General features: G+C 40.8%; 1 protein-coding gene across 1 annotated transcript in view; it reads left to right on the top strand.

Moving 5' to 3' along the window:
* Positions 1 to 17972, top strand: part of ahnak (AHNAK nucleoprotein) — a 30656-nt gene extending 12684 nt beyond the window's left edge. The window contains exon 6 of the mRNA XM_088293331.1: positions 192 to 17972. Within this exon, the coding sequence (XP_088149457.1) occupies positions 192 to 17153 (16962 nt within the window). The 3' untranslated portion in view covers positions 17154 to 17972. The remainder of the gene's footprint in view (positions 1 to 191) is intronic.
* The last annotated feature ends 9385 nt before the right edge of the window (positions 17973 to 27357 follow it).

Here is a 27357-nt window from a genome sequence, read left to right as displayed (position 1 = left end):
TTCACATATTCAAAAATTTCCCAAATATATTCTGTGCATTAGCTGAACATTGAAAAAAAAACTAACACCCAACAAGTCTACATGGTGTTGTGTTTACAGCCCACGGTGTTGGTGAAAAATGTAGCGCTTGAAAATCATGCTTACATTAGGACTATTCCAATGCTGTATGCCTTCTATTTTTCTCCGAACAGAGTGGGGATGATGAGGACTATAAAAGGATTTACACAAGGAAGATCAAACCGAGGCTCAAGTCTGAAGACCTTGCAGAAGGGGTAGATGTGCGCACGGAGCGGCATAGCAGCACAAGTAGCGACGGCAGCACAATTACAACTGTTACCCGCCGTATCACCACCTACACTGTGGATATGCCGAGTGGCATAAGTGAGCAACTTGAGCTTTCAAGTCCAGGTTTCGAAGGGCAAAGGCAAGAGTCAGGAGATGGCTCTTCAGGCATAAGGATTTCACATGGCAGCCCTTCAGGTAAAGTGGTATCTGAAGGAGGAGTTTTTGACTTGGGCAATGTTTCTTTCAAGCTAAAGGAAAGTTCAAACACTGGTAGTAGGCAAGTTTCAATAGGAGGGACAGGAGGTAGTGAGGTATTTACTACAGATAATGACAACGGAGGGTCAATCTGTGTGTCTGTACCAGAAAAAGGAAAGCAGATTTTTGTGACATCCATAGAAAAAACACAAGAGGGTGAGGGAACAAAGGTGGAGTTACCTGAAATTACTGTTCACCACCCACATGCAAAGGCATTGGGCCCAAGTGATATTCCAAACGTTTTGCGAAGCGGTGGTATTACAGATGCTGAAAGTGAATTGAAATGTCCTTCTGCAAATACTAATGTCAGCATTGAAACAAAAAAGTTTCACATTCACCGCCCAGACATAACTGTTGAGCAGAAAGAAGGGGATTTCAAAATGCCTAAAGTAAATACATCATCACCTGTGAGAAAAGGTTCAAATTTTGATGTAAAAACTCAGGAAATTGAGACGAATCAGACAGGCCCACAAATAAAAGGAAAAGTGAAAGTGTCAACTCCAAAGATAGATGGGAACGTAAAAATACCAGATGTGGTAGTCCAGGGGCCAGAGGTAAACAGTGAAGGACTAAAAGGAGAAGCCGCGAAGATTAGTAAATATATTCCCAAATCTGACATCTCAGGTCAGATTAAGGGACCAGAAGTGAAACTGCCAAACATCACAGGAACGAAAATCTCAATGACTGAGGTGGATTTAAATCTGAAAGGCCCGAAAGGCGAAGGCAATGTGGATATGTTTGTACCACATATCGAGGGCAGTAGTAAAGTGCCTGAAGTGGACATCAAAGCTCCAAAAATTGACATCAAAGAACACAAAACTGGATTTAAAATGCCAAAAATCAGTAAACCAGATTTTGGCTTCAAAGGTGCAAAACTAGAAGGTCCTGACGTTGAGATCAACCTTCCCAAGACTCACGTTGACATAAAGGTCCCTGAAATTGATGTCAGTGTCCCAAAAAGTGACATAGACATCAAAGGTCCAGATTTAGATGTTGAAGTACCAGATGTTGAATTTGGCAGTGCAGATTGGAAGATCAAGGGAACAAAAGTGAAGATGCCAAACATTTCAGGCCCAAATATTAACATGCCAAATTTAAATTTAAAAGGTCCTAATGTCAAAGGTGAAGTTGATGTGTCAATACCAAACATCAAAGGAGAAATTAAAGGACGGGAAGTGGACATTAAAGGACCAAAAATCAAAGGTTCCAACACTGGATTTGAAATGCCAAAAATAGGTATGCCCGAATTTGGCTTTAAAGGTCCAAACATGCAGGGTCCTGACCTTGACATCAACCTTCCCAAGGTCAATGTTGATGTCAAGGTCCCTGAAGTTGATGTCAGTCTCCCCAAAACTGGTGTGGACATCAAGGGTCCGGACTTTGAGGTTGAAGTACCAGATGTTGACATTGCTAGTCAAGGCTGGAAGATCAAGGGACCAAAACTGAAGATGCCAAAAATCACAGGCCCAAATCTAAACATGCCGGACGTGGATTTAAATCTAAAAGGTCCTAAACTCAAAGGTGAAGTTGATGTGTCAGCACCAAACATTGGGGGAGACATAAAAGTTCCAGAAGTGGACGTTAAAGGGCCAAACGTTGACATCAAGGGCCCCAAAGCAGGATTTGAAATGCCAAAAATTAGTATGCCAGAATTTGGCTTCAAAGGTCCCAAACTGGAAGGTCCTGACATTGACATCAACCTTCCAAAGGCCAATATTGATGTCAAGGTCCCTGAAGTGGATGTCAGTCTCCCCAAAGCTGATGTAGACATCAAGGGTCCAGATTTTGATGTTGAAGTACCAGATATTGACATTGGCAGTCCAGGTTGGAAGATCAAGGGACCAAAACTAAAGATGCCAAAAATCTCAGGCCCAAATATAAACATGCCAGACGTGGATTTAAATCTCAAAGGTCATAAAGTCAAAGGTGACATTGATGTGTCTGCACCGAATATCGAGGGAGATATAAAAGTGCCAGAAGTGGACATCAAAGGGCCAAACGTTGACATCAGGGGCCCCAAAGCTGGATTTGAAATGCCAAAAATAAAAATGCCAGAATTTGGTTTTAGAGGTCCAAAACTGGAAGGTCCTGACATTGACATCAACCTCCCAACCGCCAATGTAGATGTCAAGGTCCCTGAAGTGGATGTCAGTCTCCCCAAAGCAGATGTAGACATCAAGGGTCCAGATTTCAATGTTGAAGTACCAGATGTTGACATTGGCAGTCCAGGTTGGAAGATTAAGGGACCAAAACTGAAAATGCCAAAAATCACCGGCTCAAATACAAACATGTCAGAGGTGGATTTAAATCTAAAAGGTCCTAAACTCAAAGGTGAAGTTGATGTGTCCGCACCCAATATTGAGGGAGATATAAAAGTGCCAGTAGTTGACATTAAAGGGCCCAACATTGATGTTAAGGGTCCCAAAGCAGGATTTCAAATGCCAAAAATCAAAATGCCAGAATTTGGTTTTAAAGGTCCAAAACTGGAAGGTCCTGACATTGACATAAACCTTCCAACCGCCAATGTAAATGTCAAGGTCCCTGAAGTGGATGTCAGTCTCCCCAAAACTGATGTAGACATCAAGGGTCCAGATTTCAATGTTGAAGTACCAGATGTTGACATTGGCAGTCCAGGTTGGAAGATTAAAGGACCAAAACTGAAAATGCCAAAAATCACAGGCCCAAGTATAAACATGCCAGACGTGAATTTAAATCTAAAAGGTCCTAAACTCAAAGGGGATTTTGATGTGTCAGCACCAAATATTGAGGGCGATATAAAAGTGCCAGAAGTGGACAGTAAAGGACCAAATTTTGACATTAAGGGCCCCAAAGCTGGCTTTCACATGCCAAAAATCAGTATGCCAGAATTAGGCTTCAAAGGTCAAAAACTGGAAGGTCCTGACATTGACATAAACCTTCCAACAGCCAATGTTGATGTCAATGTCCCTGAAGTGGATGTCAGTCTCCCCAAAACTGATGTAGACATCAAGGGTCCAGATTTCAATGTTGAAGTACCAGATGTTGACATTGGCAGTCCAGGTTGGAAGATCAAGGGACCAAAACTGAAGATGCCAAAAATCTCAGGCCCAAATATAAACATGCCAAATTTGGATTTCAAACTAAAAGGTCCTCATGGCAAAGGTGATTTAGATGTGTCAGCACCAAATATTGAGGGAGATATAAAAGTGCCAGACGTTGACATTAAAGGAACAAACGTAGACATTAAGGGCCCCAAAGCTGGATTTCAAATGCCAAAAATCAGAATGCCAGAATTTGGTTTTAAAGGTCCAAAACTGGAAGGTCCTGACATTAACATTAACCCTCCAACGGCCAATGTTGATGTCAAAGTCCCTGAAGTGGATGTCAGTCTTCCCAAAACTGATGTAGACATCAAGGGTCCAGATTTAGATGTTGAAGTACCTAATGTTGACATTGATAGTCAAGGCTGGAAGATCAAGGGACCAAAACTGAAGATGCCAAAAATCTCGGGCCCAAATATAAACATGCCAGACGTGGATTTAAATCTAAAAGGTCCTAAACTCAAAGGTGAAGTTGATGTGTCAGCACCAAATATTGAGGGAGACATAAAAATGCCAGAAGTTGACATTAAAGGGCCAAACATTGAGATCAAGGGCCCTAAAGCAGGATTTCAAATGCCAAAAATCAAAATGCCAGAATTTGGTTTTAAAGGTCCAAAACTGGAAGGTCCTGACATTGACATCAACCTTCCAACGGCCAATGTTGATGTCAAGGTCCCTGAAGTGGATGTCAGTCTCCCCAAAGCTGATGTAGACGTCAAGGGTCCAGATTTCGAGGTTGAAGTACCAGATGTGGACATTGGCAGTCCAGGATGGAAGATAAAGGGACCAAAACTGAAGATGCCAAAAATCTCCGGCCCAAATATAAACATGCCCGATTTGGATTTCAATCTCAAAGGTCCGAAAGTCAAAGGTGATTTTGATGTGTCGGCACCAAATATTAAGGGAGATATAGAAGTACCAGAAGTCAACATTAAAGGGCCAAACGCAGACATTAAGGGCCCCAAAGCAGGATTTCACATGCCAAAAATCAGTTTGCCGGAATTTGGCTTCAAAGGTCCCAAACTGGAAGGTCCTGATATTGACATCAATCTTCCAAAGGCCAATGTTGATGTCAAGGTCCCTGAAGTGGATGTCAGTCTCCCCAAAGCGGATGTAGACATCAAGGGTCAAGATTTTGAGGTTGAAGTACCAGATGTTGACATTGGCAGTCCAGGTTGGAAGATCAAGGCACCAAAACTAAAGATGCCAAAAATCTCAGGCCCAAATATTAGCATGCCAAACGTGGATTTCAATCTAAAAGGTCCTGGAGTCAAAGGTGAAGTTGATGTGCCTTCACCGAATATCGAGGGAGATATAAAGGTGCCAGAAGTTGACATTAAAGGGCCAAACGTTGAGATCAAGGGCCCTAAAGCAGGATTTCAAATGCCAAAAATCAAAATGCCAGAATTTGGTTTTAAAGGTCCAAAACTGGAAGGTCCTGACATTGACATCAACCTTCCAACGGCCAATGTTGATGTCAAGGTCCCTGAAGTGGATGTCAGTCTCCCCAAAGCTGATGTAGACGTCAAGGGTCCAGATTTCGAGGTTGAAGTACCAGATGTGGACATTGGCAGTCCAGGATGGAAGATAAAGGGACCAAAACTGAAGATGCCAAAAATCTCCGGCCCAAATATAAACATGCCCGATTTGGATTTCAATCTCAAAGGTCCGAAAGTCAAAGGTGATTTTGATGTGTCGGCACCAAATATTAAGGGAGATATAGAAGTACCAGAAGTCAACATTAAAGGGCCAAACGCAGACATTAAGGGCCCCAAAGCAGGATTTCACATGCCAAAAATCAGTTTGCCGGAATTTGGCTTCAAAGGTCCCAAACTGGAAGGTCCTGATATTGACATCAATCTTCCAAAGGCCAATGTTGATGTCAAGGCCCCTGAAGTGGATGTCAGTCTCCCCAAAGCGGATGTAGACATCAAGGGTCAAGATTTTGAGGTTGAAGTACCAGATGTTGACATTGGCAGTCCAGGTTGGAAGATCAAGGCACCAAAACTAAAGATGCCAAAAATCTCAGGCCCAAATATTAGCATGCCAAACGTGGATTTCAATCTAAAAGGTCCTGGAGTCAAAGGTGAAGTTGATGTGCCTTCACCGAATATCGAGGGAGATATAAAGGTGCCAAAAGTGGACATTAAAGGGCCAAACCTGGACATTAAGGGCCCCAAAGCAGGATTTGAAATGCCAAAAATCAATATGCCACAATTTGGCTTCAAAGGTCCCAAACTGGAAGGTCCTGACATTGACATCAACCTTCCAACAGCCAATCTTGATGTCAAGGTCCCTGAAGTGGATGTCAGTCTCCCCAAAGCTGATGTAGACATCAAGGGTCAAGATTTTGAGGTTGAAGTACCAGATGTTGACATTGGCAGTCCAGGTTGGAAGATCAAGGCACCAAAACTAAAGATGCCAAAAATCTCAGGCCCAAATATTAACATGCCAAACGTGGATTTCAATCTAAAAGGTCCTAGAGTTAAAGGTGAAGTTGATGTGCCTTCACCGAATATCGAGGGAGATATAAAGGTGCCAAAAGTGGACATTAAAGGGCCAAACGTGGACATTAAGGGCCCCAAAGCGGGATTTGAAATGCCAAAAATCAGTATGCCAGAATTTGGCTTCAAAGGTCCCAAACTTGAAGGTCCTGACATTGACATCAACCTTCCAACTGCCAATCTTGATGTCAAGGTCCATGAAGTGGATGTCAGTCTCCCCAAAGCTGATGTAGACGTCAAGGGTCCAGATTTTGAGGTTGAAGTACCAGACGTTAACATTGGCAGTCCAGGTTGGAAGATCAAAGCACCAAAACTAAAGATGCCAAAAATCTCAGGCCCAAATATAAACATGCCCGATTTGGATTTCAATCTCAAAGGTCCGAAAGTCAAAGGTGATTTTGATGTGTCTGCACCAAATATTAAGGGAGATATAGAAGTACCAGAAGTCAACATTAAAGGGCCAAACGCAGACATTAAGGGCCCCAAAGCAGGATTTCAAATGCCAAAAATCAGAATGCCGGAATTTGGCTTCAAAGGTCCCAAACTGGAAGGTCCTGACATTGACATCAATCTTCCAAAGGCCAATGTTGATGTCAAGGTCCCTGAAGTGGATGTCAGTCTCCCCAAAGCTGATGTAGACATCAAGGGTCAAGATTTTGAGGTTGAAGTACCAGATGTTGACATTGGCAGTCCAGGTTGGAAGATCAAGGCACCAAAACTAAAGATGCCAAAAATCTCAGGCCCAAATATTAACATGCCAAACGTGGATTTCCATCTAAAAGGTCCTAGAGTTAAAGGTGAAGTTGATGTGCCTTCACCGAATATCGAGGGAGATATAAAGGTGCCGAAAGTGGACATTAAAGGGCCAAACGTGGACATTAAGGGCCCCAAAGCGGGATTTGAAATGCCAAAAATCAGTATGCCAGAATTTGGCTTCAAAGGTCCCAAACTTGAAGGTCCTGACATTGACATCAACCTTCCAACTGCCAATCTTGATGTCAAGGTCCCTGAAGTGGATGTCAGTCTCCCCAAAGCTGATGTAGACGTCAAGGGTCCAGATTTTGAGGTTGAAGTACCAGACGTTAACATTGGCAGTCCAGGTTGGAAGATCAAGGCACCAAAACTAAAGATGCCAAAAATCTCAGGCCCAAATATAAACATGCCCGATTTGGATTTCAATCTCAAAGGTCCGAAAGTCAAAGGTGATTTTGATGTGTCGGCACCAAATATTAAGGGAGATATAGAAGTGCCAGAAGTCAACATTAAAGGGCCAAACGCAGACATTAAGGGCCCCAAAGCAGGATTTCAAATGCCAAAAATCAGTATGCCGGAATTTGGCTTCAAAGGTCCTAAACTGGAAGGTCCTGACATTGACATCAATCTTCCAAAGGCCAATGTTGATGTCAAGGTCCCTGAAGTGGATGTCAGTCTCCCCAAAGCTGATGTAGACATCAAGGGTCAAGATTTTGAGGTTGAAGTACCAGATGTTGACATTGGCAGTCCAGGTTGGAAGATCAAGGCACCAAAACTAAAGATGCCAAAAATCTCAGGCCCAAATATTAACATGCCAAACGTGGATTTCAATCTAAAAGGTCCTAGAGTTAAAGGTGAAGTTGATGTGCCTTCACTGAATATCGAGGGAGATATAAAGGTGCCAAAAGTGGACATTAAAGGGCCAAACGTGGACATTAAGGGCCCCAAAGCGGGATTTGAAATGCCAAAAATCAGTATGCCAGAATTTGGCTTCAAAGGTCCCAAACTGGAAGGTCCTGACATTGACATCAACCTTCCAACAGCCAATCTTGATGTCAAGGTCCCTGAAGTGGATGTCAGTCTCCCCAAAGCTGATGTAGACGTCAAGGGTCCAGATTTTGAGGTTGAAGTACCAGACGTTAACATTGGCAGTCCAGGTTGGAAGATCAAGGGACCAAAATTGAAGATGCCAAAAATCTCAGGCCCAAATATAAACATGCCAAGTTTGGATTTCAAAGTAAAAGGACCTAAAGGCAAATGTGATTTTGATGTGTCTGCACCAAATATTGAGGGAGATATAAAATTGCCAGAACTTGACATTAAAGGGCAAAACGTGGACATTAAGGGCGCCAAAGCAGGATTTCAAATGCCAAAAATCAGTATGCCGGAATTTGGCTTCAAAGGTCCCAAACTGGAAGGTCCAGACATTGACATCAACCTTCCCAAGGCAAATGTTGATGTCAAGGTCCCTGAAGTGGATATCAATCTCTCCAAACCTGATGTAGATGTCAAAGGTCCAGATTTCAATGTTGAAGTACCAGATGTTAACATTGGCAGTCCAGGTTGGAAGATCAAGGGACCAAAACTGAAGATGCCAAAAATCTCAGGCCCAAATATAAACATGCCAGACGTGGATTTCAATCTCAAAGGTCCTATAGTCAAAGGTGAAGTTGATGTGCCTGCACCGAATATCGAGGGAGATATAAAGATTCCAGAAGTGGATATTAAAGGGCCAAACGTTGACATTAAGGGCCCCAAAGCTGGATTTCAAATGCCAAAAATCAGAATGCCAGAATTTGGTTTTAAGGGTCCAAAACTGGAAGGTCCTGACATTGACATCAACCTTCCAACGGCCAATGTCGATGTCAAGGTCCCTGAAGTGGATATCAATCTCCCCAAAGCTGATGTAGACATCAAGGGTCCAGATTTTGAGGTTGAAGTACCAGATGTTGACATTGGCAGTCCAGGTTGGAAGATCAAGGCACCAAAACTAAAGATGCCAAAAATCTCAGGCCCAAATATAAACATGCCACATGTGGATTTCAATCTAAAAGGTCCTAAAGTCAAAGGTGAAGTTGATGTCTCAGCCCCAAATATTGAGGGAGATATAAACCTGCCAGAGGTTGACATTAAAGGTCCCAATTTTGACATTAAGAGCCCTAAAGCCGGATTTCAAATGCCAAAAATAAGAATGCCAGAATTTGGCTTCAAAGGTCCCAAACTGGAAGGTCCTGACATTGACATCAACCTTCCAACGGCCAATGTTGATGTCAAGGTCCCTGAAGTCGATGTCGGTCTCCCCAAAGCTGATGTAGACATCAAAGGTCCAGATTTCAATGTTGAAGTCCCAGATGTTGACATAGGCAGTCCAGGTTGGAAGATCAAAGGACCAAAACTGAAGATGCCAAAAATTTCAGGCCCAAATATAAACATGCCAGACGTGGATTTCAATCTAAAAGGTCCGAAAGTCAAAGGTGAAGTTGATGTGTCAGCACCAAATATTGAGGGAGACATAAAAGTCCCTGAAGTTGACATTAAAGGTCCAAATGTTGACATTAAGGGCCCTAAAGCAGGATTTCAAATGCCAAAAATCAGCATGCCAGAATTTGGCTTCAAAGGTCCCAAACTGGAAGGTCCTGACATTGACATCAACCTTCCAACGGCAAATGTTGATGTCAAGGTCCCTGAAGTCGATGTCAGTCTCCCCAAAGCTGATGTAGACATCAAGGGTCCAGATTTTGATGTTGAAGTTCCAGATATTGACATTGGCAGTCCAGGTTGGAAGATCAAGGGACCAAAACTAAAGATGCCAAAAATCTCAGGACCCAATATAAACTTGCCACATGTGGATTTAAATCTAAAAGGTCCAAAAGTCAAAGGCGAAGTTGATGTGTCAGCCCCAAATATTGAGGGAGATATAAACGTGCCAGAAGTTGACATTAAAGGTCCAAATGTTGACATTAAGGGCCCTAAAGCAGGATTTCAGATGCCAAAAATAAGAATGCCAGAATTTGGTTTCAAAGGTCCAAAACTGGAAGGTCCTGACACTGACATCAACATTCCAACGGCCAATGTTGATGTCAAGGTCCCTGAAGTCGATGTTAGTCTCCCCAAAGCTGATGTAGACATCAAGGGTCCAGATTTCAATGTTGAAGTACCAGATATTGACATTGGCAGTCCAGGTTGGAAGATCAAGGGACCCAAACTGAAGATGCCAAAAATCTCAGGACCCAATATAAACTTGCCACATGTGGATTTAAATCTAAAAGGTCCAAAAGTCAAAGGCGAAGTTGATGTGTCAGCCCCAAATATTGAGGGAGATATAAACGTGCCAGAAGTTGACATTAAAGGTCCAAATGTTGACATTAAGGGCCCTAAAGCAGGATTTCAGATGCCAAAAATAAGAATGCCAGAATTTGGTTTCAAAGGTCCAAAACTGGAAGGTCCTGATATTGACGTCAACATTCCAACAGCCAATGTTGATGTCAAGGTCCCTGAAGTGGATGTCAGTCTCCCCAAAACTGATGTTGACATCAAGGGTCCAGATTTCAATGTAGCAGTACCAGATGTTGACATTGGCAGTCCAGGTTGGAAGATCAAGGGACCAAAACTAAAGATGCCAAAAATCTCAGGCCCAAATATAAACATGCCAGACGTGGATTTAAATCTAAGAGGTCCTAAAATCAAAGGTGAAGTTGATGTGTCAGCACCCAATATTGAGGGAGGTATCAAAGTTCCGGAAGTTGACATTAAAGGGCCAAACGTGGACATTAAGGGCCCCAAGGCAGGATTTCAAATGCCAAAAATCAGAATGCCAGAATTTGGTTTTAAAGGTCCAAAACTGAAAGGTGCTGACGTTGACATCAACCTTCCAACGGCCAATGTTAACGTCAAGGTCCCTGAAGTGGATGTCAGTCTCGCCAAAACTGATGTGGACATCAAGGGTCCAGATTTCAATGTTGAAGTACCAAATGTTGACATTGAAAGTCCAGGTTGGAAGATCAAGGCACCAAAACTAAAGATGCCAAAAATCTCAGGCCCAAATATTAACATGCCAGACGTGGATTTAAATCTTAAAGGTCCTAAACTCAAAGGTGAAGTTGATATGTCAGCACCCAATATTGAGGGAGATATAAAAGTAACAGAAATGGACATTAAGGGGCCAAAGGTTGACATTAAGGGCCCCAAAGCTGGATTTGAAATGCCAAAAATCAATATGCCAGAATTTGGTTTTAAAGGTCCAAAACTGGAAGGTCCTGACATTGACATCAACCTTCCAACAGCCAATGTTGATGTCAAGGTCCCTGAATTGGATGTCAGTCTCCCCAAAGCTGATGTAGACATTAAGGGTCCAGATTTCGAGGTTGAAGTACCAGACGTTAACATCGGGAGTCCCGGTTGGAAGATAAAGGGACCAAAACTGAAGATGCCAAAAATCTCAGGCCCAAATATAAACATGCCAAATTTGGATTTCAAACTGAAAGGACCTAAAGTCAAAGGTGAGGTTGATGTGTCAGCACCAAATATTGAGGGAGAATTTCCAGAAGTTGACCTTAAAGGGCCAAACATTGACATTAAGGGCTCCAAAGCTGGATTTGAAATGCCAAAAATGAGTATGCCAGAATTTGGTATTACAGGTCCAAAACTGGAGGGTCCTGACATTGACATCAACCTTCCAAAGGCCAACGTTGATGTCAAGGTCCCCGAAGTCGATGTCAGTCTCCCCAAAGCTGATGTAGATGTCAAAGGTCCAGATTTCGATGTTGAAGTACCAGACGTGGACATTGGCAGACCAGGTTGGAAGATTAAGGGACCAAAACTGAAAATGCCAAAAATCTCTGGCCCAAATATAAACATGCCAAACATGGATTTCAATATAAAAGGTCCTAAAGTCAAAGGTGAAGTTGATGTGTCAGTACCAAATATTAAGGGCGATATAAAAGTGCCAGAAGTGGACATTAAAGGACCGAACGTAGACATTCAGGGCCCCAAAGCAGGATTTCAAATGCCAAAAATCAGTATGCCAGAATTTGGCTTCAAAGGTCCCAAACTGGAAGGTCCTGACATTGACATCAACCTTCCAACAGCCAATCTTGATGTCAAGGTCCCTGAAGTGGATGTCAGTCTCCCCAAAACTGATGTAGATATCAAGGGTCCAAATTTCAATGTTGAAGTACCAGATGTTGACATAGGCAGTCCAGGTTGGAAGATCAAGGGACCAAAATTGAAGATGCCAAAAATTCCAGGGCCAAATATAAATATGCCCGATTTGGATTTCAATCTAAAAGGTCCTAAAGGCAAAGGTGATTTTGATGTGTCAGCACCAAATGTTGAGGGAGATATAAAATTGCCAGAACTTGACATTAAAGGGCCAAACGTGGACATTAAGGGCCCCAAAGCAGGATTTCAAATGCCAAAAATCAAAATGCCAGAATTTGGTTTTAAAGGTCCGAAACTGGAAGGTCCTGACATTGACATCAACCTTCCAACCGCCAATGTAGATGTTAAGGTCCCTGAAGTGGATGTCAGTCTCCCCAAAGCTGACGTAGACATCAAGGGTCCAGATTTCAATGTTGAAGTACCAGATGTTGACATTGGCAGTCCAGGTTGGAAAATTAAGGGACCAAAACTGAAAATGCCAAAAATCACCGGCCCAAATATAAACATGCCAGACGTGGATTTAAATCTAAAAAGTCCTAAACTCAAAGGTGAAGTTGATGTGTCCGCACCCAATATTGAGGGAGATATAAAAGTGCCAGAAGTTGACATTAAAGGGCCCAACATTGATGTTAAGGGTCCCAAAGCAGGATTTCAAATGCCAAAAATCAAAATGCCAGAATTTGGTTTTAAAGGTCCAAAACTGGAAGGTCCTGACATTGACATCAACCTTCCAACAGCCAATGTTGATGTCAAGGTCCCTGAAGTAGATGTCAGTCTCCCCAAAGCAGATGTAGACATCAAGGGTCCAGATTTCAATGTTGAAGTACCAGAAGTTGACATTGAAAGCCCCGGTTGGAAGATCAAGGGACCAAAATTGAAGATGCCAAAAATCTCAGGCCCAAATATAAACATGCCCGATTTTGATTTCAATCTCAAAGGTCCTAAAGTCAAAGGTGAAGTTAATGTGTCAGCACCGAATATTGAGGGAGATATAAAAGTGCCAGAAGTGGACATTAAAGGACCAAACGCTGATGTCAAAGGGCCGGGATTTGAATTGCCTAAAATGAAAATGCCACAATTTGGGTTCAAAGTACCAAAGCTTGAAGGTGATCTCCAAGTTCCTGGGATTGATGTTCAAGCCCCTGAAGTTGATGTCAGTCTTCCCAAAGCTGACTTGGACATTAAAGGTGCAAAATTGGATTTAGAAGGCCCAGATCTTGACATTGATAGCCCCAGTGCAAAGATCAAGGGTCCAAAATTCAAGATGCCCAAACTATCAGGACCAAACATTAACATGCCAAGTCTGGATTTAACTCTGAAAGGGCCTAATCTTAAAAGTGATGTCGATGTGTCAGTCCCAAACATTGAGGGGGGTGTAAATCCACCAGAAATGAAAATTAAAGGTTCCAAAATTGACATTCAAGGGCCGAAGAGTGGATTTGTGTTACCACAGTTAGAAATGCCAGAATTTGGCCTCAAAGGTCACAATTTTGAGGGTCCTGAAGTTGACATAAACCTTCCCACATTACAAGGTGATGGCAAAGGAAACATTCATTTGCCAAAAGCTGAGATTGATGTGGAAGATGTTACAGTTGATGTTTCAGGATTCAGCACTAAGAAGACTAAATTCAAAATTCCCAAGTTCGGTTTCAGGGGCCCAAGGACAAAAAACCCAGAAATTGATGTGAAACAGACACAAGGACATATCAACATCAAAGGGAAGACTGGTAGTATTGAAGGAATGGATGTAGACGTGGATGTAACAGGCCCCAAAATAAAAGGACCCAAATTTAAGAAACCAAAATTTGGTTTCAAGCTTCCTAAAGTTGAAATTCCAGGAGCTGATCTCAATCTGACTAAGGGCAGTGGAGACATACAATATCCAGATGTCGACATTGAAGGACCTGAAGTAAAAAGTGGGGATCTGAATATAAAAAGCAAAGGAACAAAGCTCAAAATGCCATCTCTTCCAGGAACAAAATTTTCTCTTCCTGATGTTGAGTTTAATCTTGAAAGTCCAAAAGTCAAAATTGACACAGACATGTCACTTCCAAAGGCTGACATAGATATAAAAGTACCAGATGTAAAAGGTCCGAAATTCAACCTTCCCAGTGCTGATATTGATGTGAACGTCCCTGAGGTTGATATTCATGGGCCGAATGTTGATTTGAGTCTACCCAAAGGTAATGTGGCAATTAGGGGACCCAAATTAGATATTGAAGGACCAGATGTTGATATTGCCAGTCCCAGTGGGAAGATCAAGGGATCCAAATTCAGGATGCCAAAATTCTCTGGACCAGACATCACCATGCCAAATGTCAATTTGAATCTGCAAGGCCCAAAACTCAAAGGTGATATAGATGTGGGACAACCACATGTTGAAGGTGATGTGAAAATACCAGATATTGAACTAAAAGGTGTCAAAGCTGATATTAAGGGGCCCAATAGTGGATTTGGGTTATCTAAAATGAAAATGCCAGACTTTGGCTTACAAGGTACAACACTTGAGGGTCCTGATGTTGACATAAGCATGCCCAAGACTAATATTGATGTACCTGGGGTTGATATTAAAGGCCCAAAAGTTGATTTCAGTCTACCGAGAGCTGATTTGTCCATTAAAGGCACTGAATTGGATTTTGAAGGGCCGAATATTGACATTGACAGTACCAGTGGTAAGATCAAGGGACCAAAAATCCAAATGCCAGGATTTGACATTAAAGGCCCAAAACTGGAGGGGCCAGACATTGACATGAACCTTCCCAAAGCCAACATTGACATCAAAGTCCCTGAGATTGAACTTCAAGACCCAAAATTTGATGTCAGTCTCTCCCGAGCTGATTTCAACATTAAGGGTCCAAAACTCGACTTTGAAGGACCATCTCTTGACATTGACAGTTCAAATGGTAAAATCAAGGGACCAACGTTCAAGATGCCAAAACTGTCAGGTCCAAATATCAACATGCCAAGTGTGGATTTCAACCTAGAAGGACCTAAAGTTGAAGGTGATGTAGATGTCTCAGTACCAAATATTGAGGGAGACATCAAAGCACCAGAAATTGATATCAAAGGCCCCAAAATTGATATTCAAGGCCACAGGACTGGATTTGAAATCCCCAAATTCAAACTGCCAGGATTTGGTATTAAAAGTACAAACCTGGAGGGACCTGACATTGACATAAAACTTCCCAAGTCCAATATTGACGTCAAAGTCCCAGAGGTTGAACTTCAAGACCCAAAACTTGATATCAGTCTCCCCAAGGCTGATTTGAACATTAAGGGCCCAAAATTGGAAAGTGCAATACCAGATGTTAACATTGATAATCCAAGTGGAAAGATGAAGGGACTTAAATTCAAGATGCCAAAAATGTCTGGATCAAACATCTCCATGCCTGATTTCAATATGAAAGGTCCAAAAGTCAAAGGTGATGTAGCTTTGTCAGTACCTGAATTTGAGGGACAGATAAAAGGCCCAACAATGGATATCAATGATTCAAATGTTGACATTAAGGGTTCTATGGGTGGATTTGAAATTCCTCGGTTAAAAATGCCACAGTTTGGTTTCAAAGGTCCAAAACTGGAGGGCCTTGACATTGATGTCAACAGTCCCAAAGCTAATATTGATGTCAAAGTCCCAGAGGTTGGCGTTCAAGGTCCAGAATTTGATGTTAGTCTCCCAAAAGGTGATATTAAAGGCCCAAAATTTACTGTTGAAGGACCAGACATGGACATTGGTGGTCACAGTGGTAAGATTAAGGGACCAAAATTAAAGATGCCAAAAAGCTCAAGCCCAAACATCTCCATGCCAAAAGTTAATTTAAATTTGGCAAGTTCTGATATAGATGTGTCAGCACCAAGTTTTGATGGAGTAACCAAAGCGCCAGAATTTGATATCAACGATCCAAAATTTAAGGGTCCAACGGGTGGATTTGAAAGCTCAAACATGAAAGGTGATTTGTCATATCCTGATATAGATGTCAGCATAAAGGGGAAGAAGGGTAAATTTAAACTCCCTAAGGTAACAGGAAAGGCAAAGACACCAGATTTTGACACAGAAACAGGAGCCATTGATGTAACAGCGGGAACATATAATATTAATGTCCAAAGATCAAAAGTGAAAAAGCCCATTTTTGGTAAACTTCAATTTCCTGATGTAGAACTTGATATCAAATCCCCAAAAGTCAAAGGTGATGGATCTTTAGCTGAGGAGTTGAAATCCCCCACTGCAGAGTTACAAGGTTCAGTTACAAGCAGTCCAAATGTTAGTTACGAAGGTTTAGATGTGAAGTTAAAGACTCCCCAGCTCAAAATGCCAGACATTGACATTTCTCCAGCAGGCGGCACTTTTAGAGGCCTTCAGTATCCTGAAGGTACAGTGACATTTCCCAAGCTGAAGGTGCCAAAATTTGGTTTTATTCTGCCCCAGATTTTGGGCCATGAGGGTGATGAAAAGCCTCCAACGAGCGCTGCAGCTCATGGGCAGCTGCACTTCTCACAGGATATTGCAGTTTCCAATCCAGAAATAAGGCAGAGTGAAGGAAAAATAAAGGTGAAGATTCCAAATTTTTTTGGCAAATCAAAAGCAAAGGGCAGGAGCGCAGGGGACCTTCGGGGAACAGAGGTAAAACTGAGTGCCAGTGGAAAAGGAGAGGGCTCTAAAGATTTCAGTGTACATAGTGGAGAAGGAAAATTACAATTTGAGGCTGATGCTGAACTCAATGTTTCACCCAAAAGCAAGTCAGCGTCACTGGATCTTTTCAAGAGGTCAAGACATCGATCTTCCTCTTTGAGCGATGAGGGTGGCGTTGTAGTTGTTTCCCCTTCAGGACACCTTGAAGCAGAGGGCAGTGATATTTCATTAGGTCTAAGTGGACCAAAGGTCAAAGGAAAGAAAGGCAAGTTGAAGTTTGGCACCTTTGGAGGTTTTGGTTCCAAGTCAAAGGGCTCGTATGAAGTGACATATGGTGAAGGCAGTGAAGCAGGAGCGGAGGGTAGTGCAGGTGTGTCATTGGCCACCCCAAAATCAAGATTGTCCTCATCGTCCAGCAGTGATAGTGGGTCAAAGGGTGCTCTCAAGTTCCCCAAAATTGAACTGTCTGTATCGCCCAAAAATGATTAAATTGTTGCGGACCGGAACTCAAATACCTTCTCTCCATACAGATATACCACATAGCAGACATACACTATTTTCAAAACTCCGTTTGCATATAAAGAGAGAAAATGCAGTCATCTCATTTTTAAACTTACCAGTGATAGACAGAAAGGAGAGGGATACTTTAAGGCCCCACCAAACTGTAAATAAAATGTATTGTAATAAATATTGTTTTCCTGTACATAGTCAAGATTTATTGAGAATATACCATCTCACAGAGTTTTCCACTAACAATATATTGCCGCTATTATTTTGTCCTGCTTCATTCAATTAAATGTTGTTCATGAATGGGTGTGGTCAAATTTTATGCAGGGTCTGTTTCGCTGAATAGTCAAAGTGCCATAGTTATTTTGAAGGAAAATGTAGTTTATACAGCTGAACACAAATATAAACCAGTTCCAGTTTTAGTTTGAAGCTTTGATTTTTGTATAATCAGACATATTTGCATCTTAAAGCTGGGCCAGAACAACAGACTCACTTTGGTGATGTTTTATAGATCAGAATTGCACAGACAAGTCACTATGTTTAGAAACTCTTTTTTTTTCAGCGCACCTTGCCATCCTTGACAGACTGTCCACATTTACTCTTCACCTGTTTTTATTTTCTTGATTGTACAGCTTTCCTGGTCATCTTTTGCACCATTCATACAGCATGAAATGTCCCAAATAACAACTGTCATTGATGATGTATTTAGAAAATCCGATAAGCACGGACAGAGTATGAATTCTTCGTTTTTCCTTTTGTGTGCATTCTGTCTGATAAACTAATTAAAATGTATAGAATGTTCGTTGTTTCATGATGACTATGTTTCTTTATTTTCTCCATTTGTTTTTTATTGGTGTGTAAGTCAACAGACTGCTGCAATGTGTCACTAATGGAGTGTACTTGGAGTAGTCACCACTATGATGGTTTGAAAGCACAAGTTTAGTTTTACGTGATCATGATAAAATGTGTTTGTTACAAAAAATTCCAGTTGGATAAATTACTAAAAAATGTAAACAAAGAATCATTAATTGTTGCAGCAACTTGCAACCGTAAATATTGCAAATTACAATTCATGCGTTAACAAACAACACATAAATAATCCATCCATCCATTATCTGAGCCACTTTTTCCTCACAAGGACTGTGGGTGAGCTGGAGCCTATCCCAGCTATTGTCGGGCAGTAGGCGGGTTCCCTCTGAACTGGTTGACAGTCAATTGCAGGTCACACAAAGACAAATAACCACTCACACTCACACTTATGGCCAATTTGTAGTGTCCCATTAACCTACCATGCATGTCTTTGGAATGTGGGAGGAAACTGGAGTACCTGGAGAAAACCCAAGCAGCCATGGGGAGAACATGCAAACGCCACACAGGAAGGCCGGAGCTGGAATCCATCTCACAACCTCTGCACTGTGAGGCCATCATGCCCTCTGACAAAAAAAAATCTCACACACTCATTTTTTTTTGCTGCGTTTTTTAAAAGAAAATCTTTGATTTCCTTTTATCAGGTTGGCAAGATTATTTGGATTGGAAATTGCCAGGATGCCTTTTTTCAAGCACTTTTCACTGCTCTCAAACAACAATGCTCTTCTATGGCATTGGTGTCCTATAATTTGTAATTGCGCCACCCAGTGGCAGAATTGAGATACCCATCTACAGTGAACAATATTAGGCACTCCTGATATGACTAATTAGAGCCAAAACAAATAGTGTATAATAATGCTCACTTTTGGGGCATTAATACAGTGGCCTTGAAGTGCAAAACATGACAACAAATTGAAAAATCATGGCAACAATTAACGAAACGCAACAATAAATTAAAATCACAACAGTAATTAATTAATCACAACAACAGATAACTATAACTTGCACTCAGGGTACAATTGTGGGCAAATATGTAATTATCCCAATTCATACCCTGTTTAAGGGGTACAGTGCTGTTCCTTTGAGAGTACTTTTTCAGTGACAAATCATTGGACCCTCAAAGCAATAAATTTAGCCAAAACTGAGCTCACAAGATCAAACATTAAATTGAAATATATTTTTAAAAATAAACATTTAATAACATGCATTTTCAACCTTTTTTTTATCTTTATGAATATTTTCAACAATTACAGTCAACATGCACAAAGATTGACGTTCTAACATAACCCTTAACTTATATATACTGGTATATATATATAAAAAAAAAAACCCCTGAAAGAACAGAATTGACTATTTTGGACCTCAGACCCCATTTTGCAGTCTATTAAACGTTTGGTCAAGTCCATATAACATTTGTTATTTTTTTTCACAATATATTTCAGATTTTTTTCCAAATTTAGTTTCAATTCAAGCCATGTTATAGTAACGACATCCAGAAGACAAATCTCAATCCTAGGGGGATCTGTGCAGCCAGACTCAGCTCTTTGAACCCAGACTCCTGGTGGGTAACTTGCATTGACGGGAATGCCCTGGACTGCTACAGTACAAAAGAAACCTCTCCCCCCCAAAAATTTAAAAAAGTAAAATTTCAATCAACTGCAAATGCACCTAAGGTCCACAAATAGTGACTAGTGCTATAAGGCATGTAGCCTAAGATATGTCGGATAGAAATAAACATTTTATCATCATGCTACACATCAAGGGCTCAATAGTCAATTTCTTGGCCTGCTTGTTAAAAAAAAAAAAAAAGTACATTAGTGTCGTGTAGTGTAAGTGAAGGGGATAAATGAACCAAAAACAAAGCAAAATGCCAAATGCAGGTTGGCCGACTTGGACTACACCACTTTCCCCTCCCAATGGGATGGGAGGGGATGGGAATGGGATGAACTGAGAAGGGCATTACAATGTGTTACATTGTGATTGTACCAAAGGTCATGCGTATGTTCGATTGATAAATTTCCACTATCTGTAAGTCTTACAACATGAAACATCTCAGCAACTACACACACCGTAAAAAAAGAGATGATTTTAACTGCTATATTATATTTTAATAATCAAATAATTTATTCTTATTATTCATTTTACTACGTAGCCCAACTGAATTAGACTGACCCAATCTATCATAGTTATATGACAACATTCATTGTGTTTTTTGAGTAAAATAAGTTAGCCAACATGTGCCTGGACGATAATGTCATTTTAAAAATAATTAAAACAAAAACAACTGTGTACAACAACGACAGCCGTGTCATTTACTCCACATGATGATGCAGGCGTGCTGGAGCTACTCCTAGCTGTCTTCGGACAGTAGGCAGGCTACACCCTCTACTGGTTGCCAGCCAATAACAGGATACTTCCTATGAGTGAAATTGTCAAGGCTGTTTGGTCACTTTTGCAAAGAAAATACTTCATTGTGTGATTTCAGGCACCATTCTTGCTCGCCAATCTTGGAGTGTCCTTTGTTTCTCCAATGTCAATGTGGTAAATGATTGTTTGAAAAAAAATTAAAATGTTTACCATGCAGGCAAGGACTGTATGATGTGCCAAATACATAGAGGGTCTAAACGAGTTCATCAATATCTGCTCCTGAACCTGTTGCTTGACATGGAAGTTCATACTTGTCAATCACAATAAAAATGGTGTGACTGCTGCTTCTTGTGGGGAACGATGCTGCTGTTTAGTAACAAATATCTGGCAATACTTCAGGCTCCAAATTAATATTGGCCCCCCCGTTTATGCTCCATGTCCATTGAAGAACTCGAAGAAAATTATTTTAATGTTTTTAAACAAATCTACTTCATCTTTCTTAAAAAAAAAAAAAAAAGGAGAAAGAGAAATAACAATAATGTTATCATTTGTGATCATGTTCAAAAGCATTCAAGAAATGCTTTAATGGCTGTTGAGGAAAATCTTTAGAAAAATACCTGTTGAATATTAATTTGGAACACAGGATTGGTCCGATAATTTCAAATCGAGCAGGGTATTGAGGTGATAAAAAGGAAAATTCAAATAAATGATGAATGTGGTGAAGTGATCTACAGCTTGTGATGACATCTTCCATTGCTGCGCAGATTATAACATATTGTATGTACTTATAACAGGAAGACAGTTGCTTTGATTTCAAATCCGAAAAACCCAAATTCACAATATGCACATGTCCTAACTGGCGCTCGCAGAGTGCTTATATTAGAGATCATTTTACGATTATTTTATTTGTGATTCTTAAATCTTTAAATGGTCTTGCCTCACCTTACCTCTCTGAACTCCTCCATCCCTACGTACCTGTGGACCAGACGCTAATGGAGGTACTGAGGATTAAGCGGAATCTCAAAGGGGATAAAGGTTTTTCCATTGACGGCCGCTCTCTTTGGAATTTCCTTCCGCTCAACATTAGGCAAGCCGTCTGTTTTTAAAACTCATCTTACAACACATTTTATTTCTTTGGCTTTCGACTCCGGATGAGAGTCGGCATTGTTTTAGTGTTTTGTTGTATTTGCTGTCTTTATGTTAGTAATCTAGTGTTTTTACTGTCTTCTTTTTTTTTTATATGTCTGCTTTTTACTTCATATATAGAGCTTTGTATGCAACTACGGCTTTTTTAACATGCTCCATAAATAAAGTTGGGTTGAGTTGATTTGTGCAGTGAAAGAAGAATTTCTCCTCCAATATGGGACAGCCCTGTCCTGACTTGAAGGCAACTGTTTATTCAGTACAGAGGAAGGAAGGAACTCCTTCCTTTGAAAGAGGAAAGTACCCCCCTTTCCTTTTTGTAGAGGCAAGCATTTGTGTGCAGAAAGAGACAGAAGACAAAGAGTCCCACGCAGTTGTGATGGTATTGCAACTAACTAACTAACTAACTTTGAATCCATTGTCAGGTAAGATAATATATTACTCAATATTAATTTGAGGGTTGCTAGAACATGTGAAGCAGCATCTGGTGGGCCAAACATTGTTACTTTTTGTGGTTATGTAAATGTATCGCAGCAGTGACTATAAAAGTGGCTGAACTTGAATGTCTGGCATATCGACTGGATGGCCAATATCACCGACAGTCATCAGAAAAATTCTCAGACCACCCTTGTTTCATCAGTTTGTTTTTCCTTTGAAATGCGTGCCTCATCGAAAGGTATATTTGCATGGAGAAATGTAATGTTGACGAGTTCAATTTAGGATCTGATATCTTGCCATTTTCAATGGTTTTCTCTAACGTTCAAATCACTGACGTTATTTCATTAATAGCTATTATGGCCTTGTACGACCAAAAACAGCGCTTTGACGGAAATTGCAGAAAATAACATCTTTCCATGTCTGTCAATCAACACTACTGTGTATGTATTTGTGGAGAATCATTTTGAAGTCTTACTGCCATCGATAGTGTTCTGCCTGGAAAAGTCACCAGAATAAAAAAAATATATAATTGAAATAACCAGATCTCACTCGATCAATAATCCAACAAGGCATATTAGTAGAAACTGCATGTGATCCCGTGGGAAGTACATATGGGATGGTAATGGCTTTTAGTACACTTGTCTAACATCTGACATCATGTGTCTCGTGGAGTGCAGCCAGATGGTGTCCTTGACTTGAAGAGGTGACCCGGTGGAATGACCCGCTTGTACATATGAGATCATATCTCATTCAAATTGACTTGTGTTGTCATAATATAACGAGACAAAATGGTTTATTTGTTCCAAGTATTTCCCAGAGCTGTAATACGACGTGAATGCATTTATGGGACAAGTTGACATTGTATCAAAGTAATGGAAGCGTTTGGATGCATGGCTCAGTGACAGAGTGTTCGTTTCCCAACCAATAGGTTGTTGGTTTCATTCCCTGGCAATGTCAAAGTGTCCTTGAGCAAGATACTGAACCCCCCTCCTCCAGTTGCTCCTGATGCTGTGTCATCAGCAGGTAGATGCGACATCAGTGTGAAGCGCTTTAAGTGCCTTAAGTGAAAACCTATTGACTATGAATTGTCACTGTTTATTGGTTGTCTTGTCTGCCTCATGTAACATTTTATGTACCTGCTTGGTGAATTGTTTCACATTACCCTTTCATTCGCTGATATGTTCTAATCAGAGTCTTTTCCTCTGGCTGCAGAAGCTACTGCTTGCCACAATGTGGTCGAATTCAATCTGTTATCCGCTCAACCTCAGCAGAGGTCTGTGCTCTACTGAGTGCTTTTCTAGTTACCTATACTTCAAAATAGGTGATAAAACATATACCCGATCAGACTGAAATAGCCAAAGCTGCCAACACAATGTGCTCGATTTGAGTGCAAGTGCAATAAAAGGTAGTCAAGATGGGCAAAGTAATTAATTCGGCCAGTAAAAGCAAGTTAATTACCCTTTAATGGCTGCGATTAAAGTTTTTTTTGGAAGGTACCTATAATCCGTATCACCTATTTTCATGCCATTAATTGCACTTAATGAGCATGGCACCGCATTGCATCCCATAATACACAACCGTAAGAATAGTTTTATGGCTTTATGATATCATAGCTGTATTTTGTTGCTAAGCAGTCAGTATCAAAAGGTGAACATGTTGTAAGATGAGCTCCACTTGCACAGCAAAAAAAAAAAAAATCTTGTTTATGACAAAAGGAAAGAAAAGAAACCCTGCAGGGATTTAACCATTCTTGGATACACACATTCGTGGCATGCATTTCAACCCTTTCAAATATAAGGGCTCATTTGGGAACATATTTTGTATGCGGGTCCCTTTGGGCTCGAAAACAACATTGCACTACAGTCCATAAAACATTTTTTTATGAGTCGGCATTGAACTCATTAATAATGTATTGTTTTGACCTATGACCGTGTATAATTTTTTTTTTCCCACCAGCACTAGCGCTTCACTTGCAACACTGAAGCCTGTATTATATCTGCTTAAATTTCTTTGTTATCGATTTTGTATATACTTGTATTTTTCAGTACGCTGTATATGAAAAACAAACAATAAAATGTTTTTAGATTGTTTGCTGTGACACTCAATCATATATATTTTTCTTCTTTGAGTTTTATGATAGCATTTCGATTTGCGAGCACATTACAACAACAACAAAAAAAATGTATGGCCGATTCAGAGCAGGGAACTGTGGATTTTCTTGGTCCAACAAGTTGACCTTCTGTCCCCAAATTGCTCCAATGACACTGACTCTGCCTTAAGATTCTATGATTTGCAAGCATCACATTAAATCGCACTCCTATCCAGCATAAAACCGCGAGGGAACCTGCAGGAGTTGTGTCGCATCTATAGATTGTTACGATATGATATGATATGATGTACAAGTAAACCAGCCCAGTCCTCATTTTTATCTATCTTTGGGACTTTGGCATGGCAACAACATTTCTCAGTATACACATACTATTGTGTTTCCACTCTTCTGTATTTGTTTATTTTTTGGGGTAAAGTGAACGCAGTGCGTTTTTAGCAAATTATTTGTAATCAGGAAATAGATGCAATCAGTAGACTGTGAATAGAATATAATTTATTTATAGATATCAACGTTCGTGTAATTACTACATTAAATTACTTTGGCATGGAGGGCCTAATCCGATGCCAGGTGGACACATGAGTTGGTTACAGATAACCTCCCACTGACAATGCCCACACACTCTTCCCAACATGAGGTGGGAGGAAGCGGAGGCGGACGAGAGCTTTTGAGGTGCCAAATCGAAGCGCTTTGAGTGCAACTTGGCCCTTTCATCTCTGCAACTGGAGCCTGTTTTTATGGTTCACAACAAAAAGACAGTTCTCATTTTCATCATTGAAGTTAAGTAACCTGCACACGTACTCCTCCTGAAATAAGATAAAGATGTTCATAAGCACATCAAGAGCAGAAAATGAATTGGCCATTATACAATTACAATGAACTCTCAATCAGACCGAGTTCTCGCTTCTGCATTCAAGGGATCATATATATGTGTGTGTGTGTGTGTGTATATATATATATATATATATATATATATATATATTGGCCCTCTGGAGGGGAAATCAAATTTACAAAAAGTATACAAATGCAACAATAATTACACAGGTAGGGATTTCCACTCATGGCGAGAAGGAATTCAGGAGTTTAAATTACCATCTCAAAGCAAAGCATGCGTTTGTTGTGTATATGTATGAATAAAATAGGGCATATTTTGGACGGAGGTCGAATTGCAATTAATCACGATTAATTAAGTTTTAAGCTGTGATTAAGTCGATTAAAAATGTTTAATCATTTGACAGCCCTAATTTTGTATAAATTAATTCATTCTGAAATGATAAGTATAAAAACACAGCTGAGGTGCAAATACCAAGAGAATTGTTTCATAATGTGTGTGATTGCTGTTTGTAAATGTTATTACTTTTTCAAAATCAAACTAATTTTATTTAACACTTACCTGCTTTATTTAAAGTGTGTAGAATTTTTTGGGGGACAGCCTGTATAAATATTTCTATCTGTCAAGTCAATTTGGGTTTGAAGCACTTTCCAGTTGAGTTGATATTTCTCTCATAGAAACTGTAGAAATGTACACTTTTCTTGACACATAGGATACAGTACACTGGACTCGATCGTGTCAATAGAATGCCCGCATTCGTTTTCATGGATTTCAAGGTGCAACTTTTGGAGCACTGCTGGATTGTGATCCGTAGCTTATGCAAAAGCATGGTCTGTTCTTCAAAGATAAAAGAGTGCTCTGAAGCTTTGACAGGCTGCTCACTGACCTTGAGGGTTCATCAGTTTATTTATTTATTTCTGCTGTTCTCATGAGGAGGTATCCAAGACAGTGAAGGGGAATATTTATCTGCATGGTTACCTTTATGGCAAAAACCCACCACCTTCCTTGCCTTCACCACACCAACCCCACTGCCCCATGGGATTTTGTTTGATGTGAGAGTCACAACAAATGTGTACAGATGCATGAAGCTATTTGGTTTGATGTGGTGATTAGATATGTAAATAGGAATTGAATTAAATATGATACAATACACACAGTGTAGAGGTACAGGGTTTGATACTGGCTCCGGCCTTCCTGTGTGGAGTTCTGTCCGTGCCTGTGTGGGTTTTCTCCAGGTATTCCGGTTTCCTCCCACATTTCAAAGACATGCATGGTATGTTGAGTGGACACTCTAAATTGCCCCTAGGTGCATTTGTGAATGCAGATGTTTGTTTGTCTTTGTTTGGCCTGCGTTCAGCTGGCAACCAGTTGAGGGTGAAACCCGCCTACTGCCCGAAGACAGCTGGGATAGGCTCCAGCATGGCCGCGACCCTCGTGAGGAGAAAGATAATGGATGGATGTATAATATAAACATTAAATACTTTCGGTATCTTCCCATTACAGAAAAAAAAACATTATAGGTCACTGAAATAACTTTTTTAAAATTAACTAATGAAGGGAAATTTTTCAATGAAACAATTTCTGCAACATGGTGCCCTAAAGGTGTAACCGGAGAGCACTGATATTCTCCCTCAATACATGGATGGCCGAGTGGTCTAAGGCGCCGCGTTCATCAGGACCCAGTCTCCCCAGGAGGCCTGGGTTCGAATCTCGAATTTTTGGCATGCCAGGATGGCCGAGTGGTCTAAGGCGCCGCGTTCCGGACGCAGTCTCCCCAGGAGGCCTGGGTTCGAATCTCGAATTTCCCCATTGTGGGACTAATAAAGGCATTATTATGTCACGGCCAAAACCACTGAAAACAATCCGCATCTGGTCCACACGATGCATAATAAACTTTAAGTGCCACACTCACAAAAAGATACAATTTAAAGTGAAAAAATAATCAGAGCTTGAGTAGCAGAATGCCAACTCAAAGGCAAAATCCTAATCAACATCTATAAAAAGACACAAAAATGAAGCCTTTTTAACGCATCCACCAAATATGAGAAACCTGCAGCAATTAACAGATGTGGTGCACAAAGCTCATTAAGAACGACAGAAATTGTTTTATCGCTGTGATTGACCAACCAATGTTGGGGTGGGTACGTTGGTACTATGTGGTAATAAAAAATATAAAATGACATAAAATGACATTAACATGTTAGATGTACAGCACAAGAAACACTTTACTTTGTAAAGGTGTGACCTCATCATCCCTGTTCCATGATACCCCACCTCCCTTGCAGTGAGAGCAGACAGCCCTTTTTATCTCTCTCTCTCTTACACACACACACACACACACACGTGCACGTGCACGCACATACACCGAGCAGAGACAGAGGTGACTGGGTAGGGGTGGGGACATTTTCACATTTTCTCAAACGTACTGTCTA

The sequence above is a fragment of the Idiotropiscis lumnitzeri genome, chromosome 4, assembly GCF_059441095.1.
Source record: "Idiotropiscis lumnitzeri isolate Australia: NSW breed Sydney's pygmy pipehorse chromosome 4, RoL_Ilum_1.0, whole genome shotgun sequence".
NCBI lineage: Eukaryota > Metazoa > Chordata > Actinopteri > Syngnathiformes > Syngnathidae > Idiotropiscis > Idiotropiscis lumnitzeri.
This window is presented reverse-complemented; position numbering and strand designations above follow the sequence as displayed.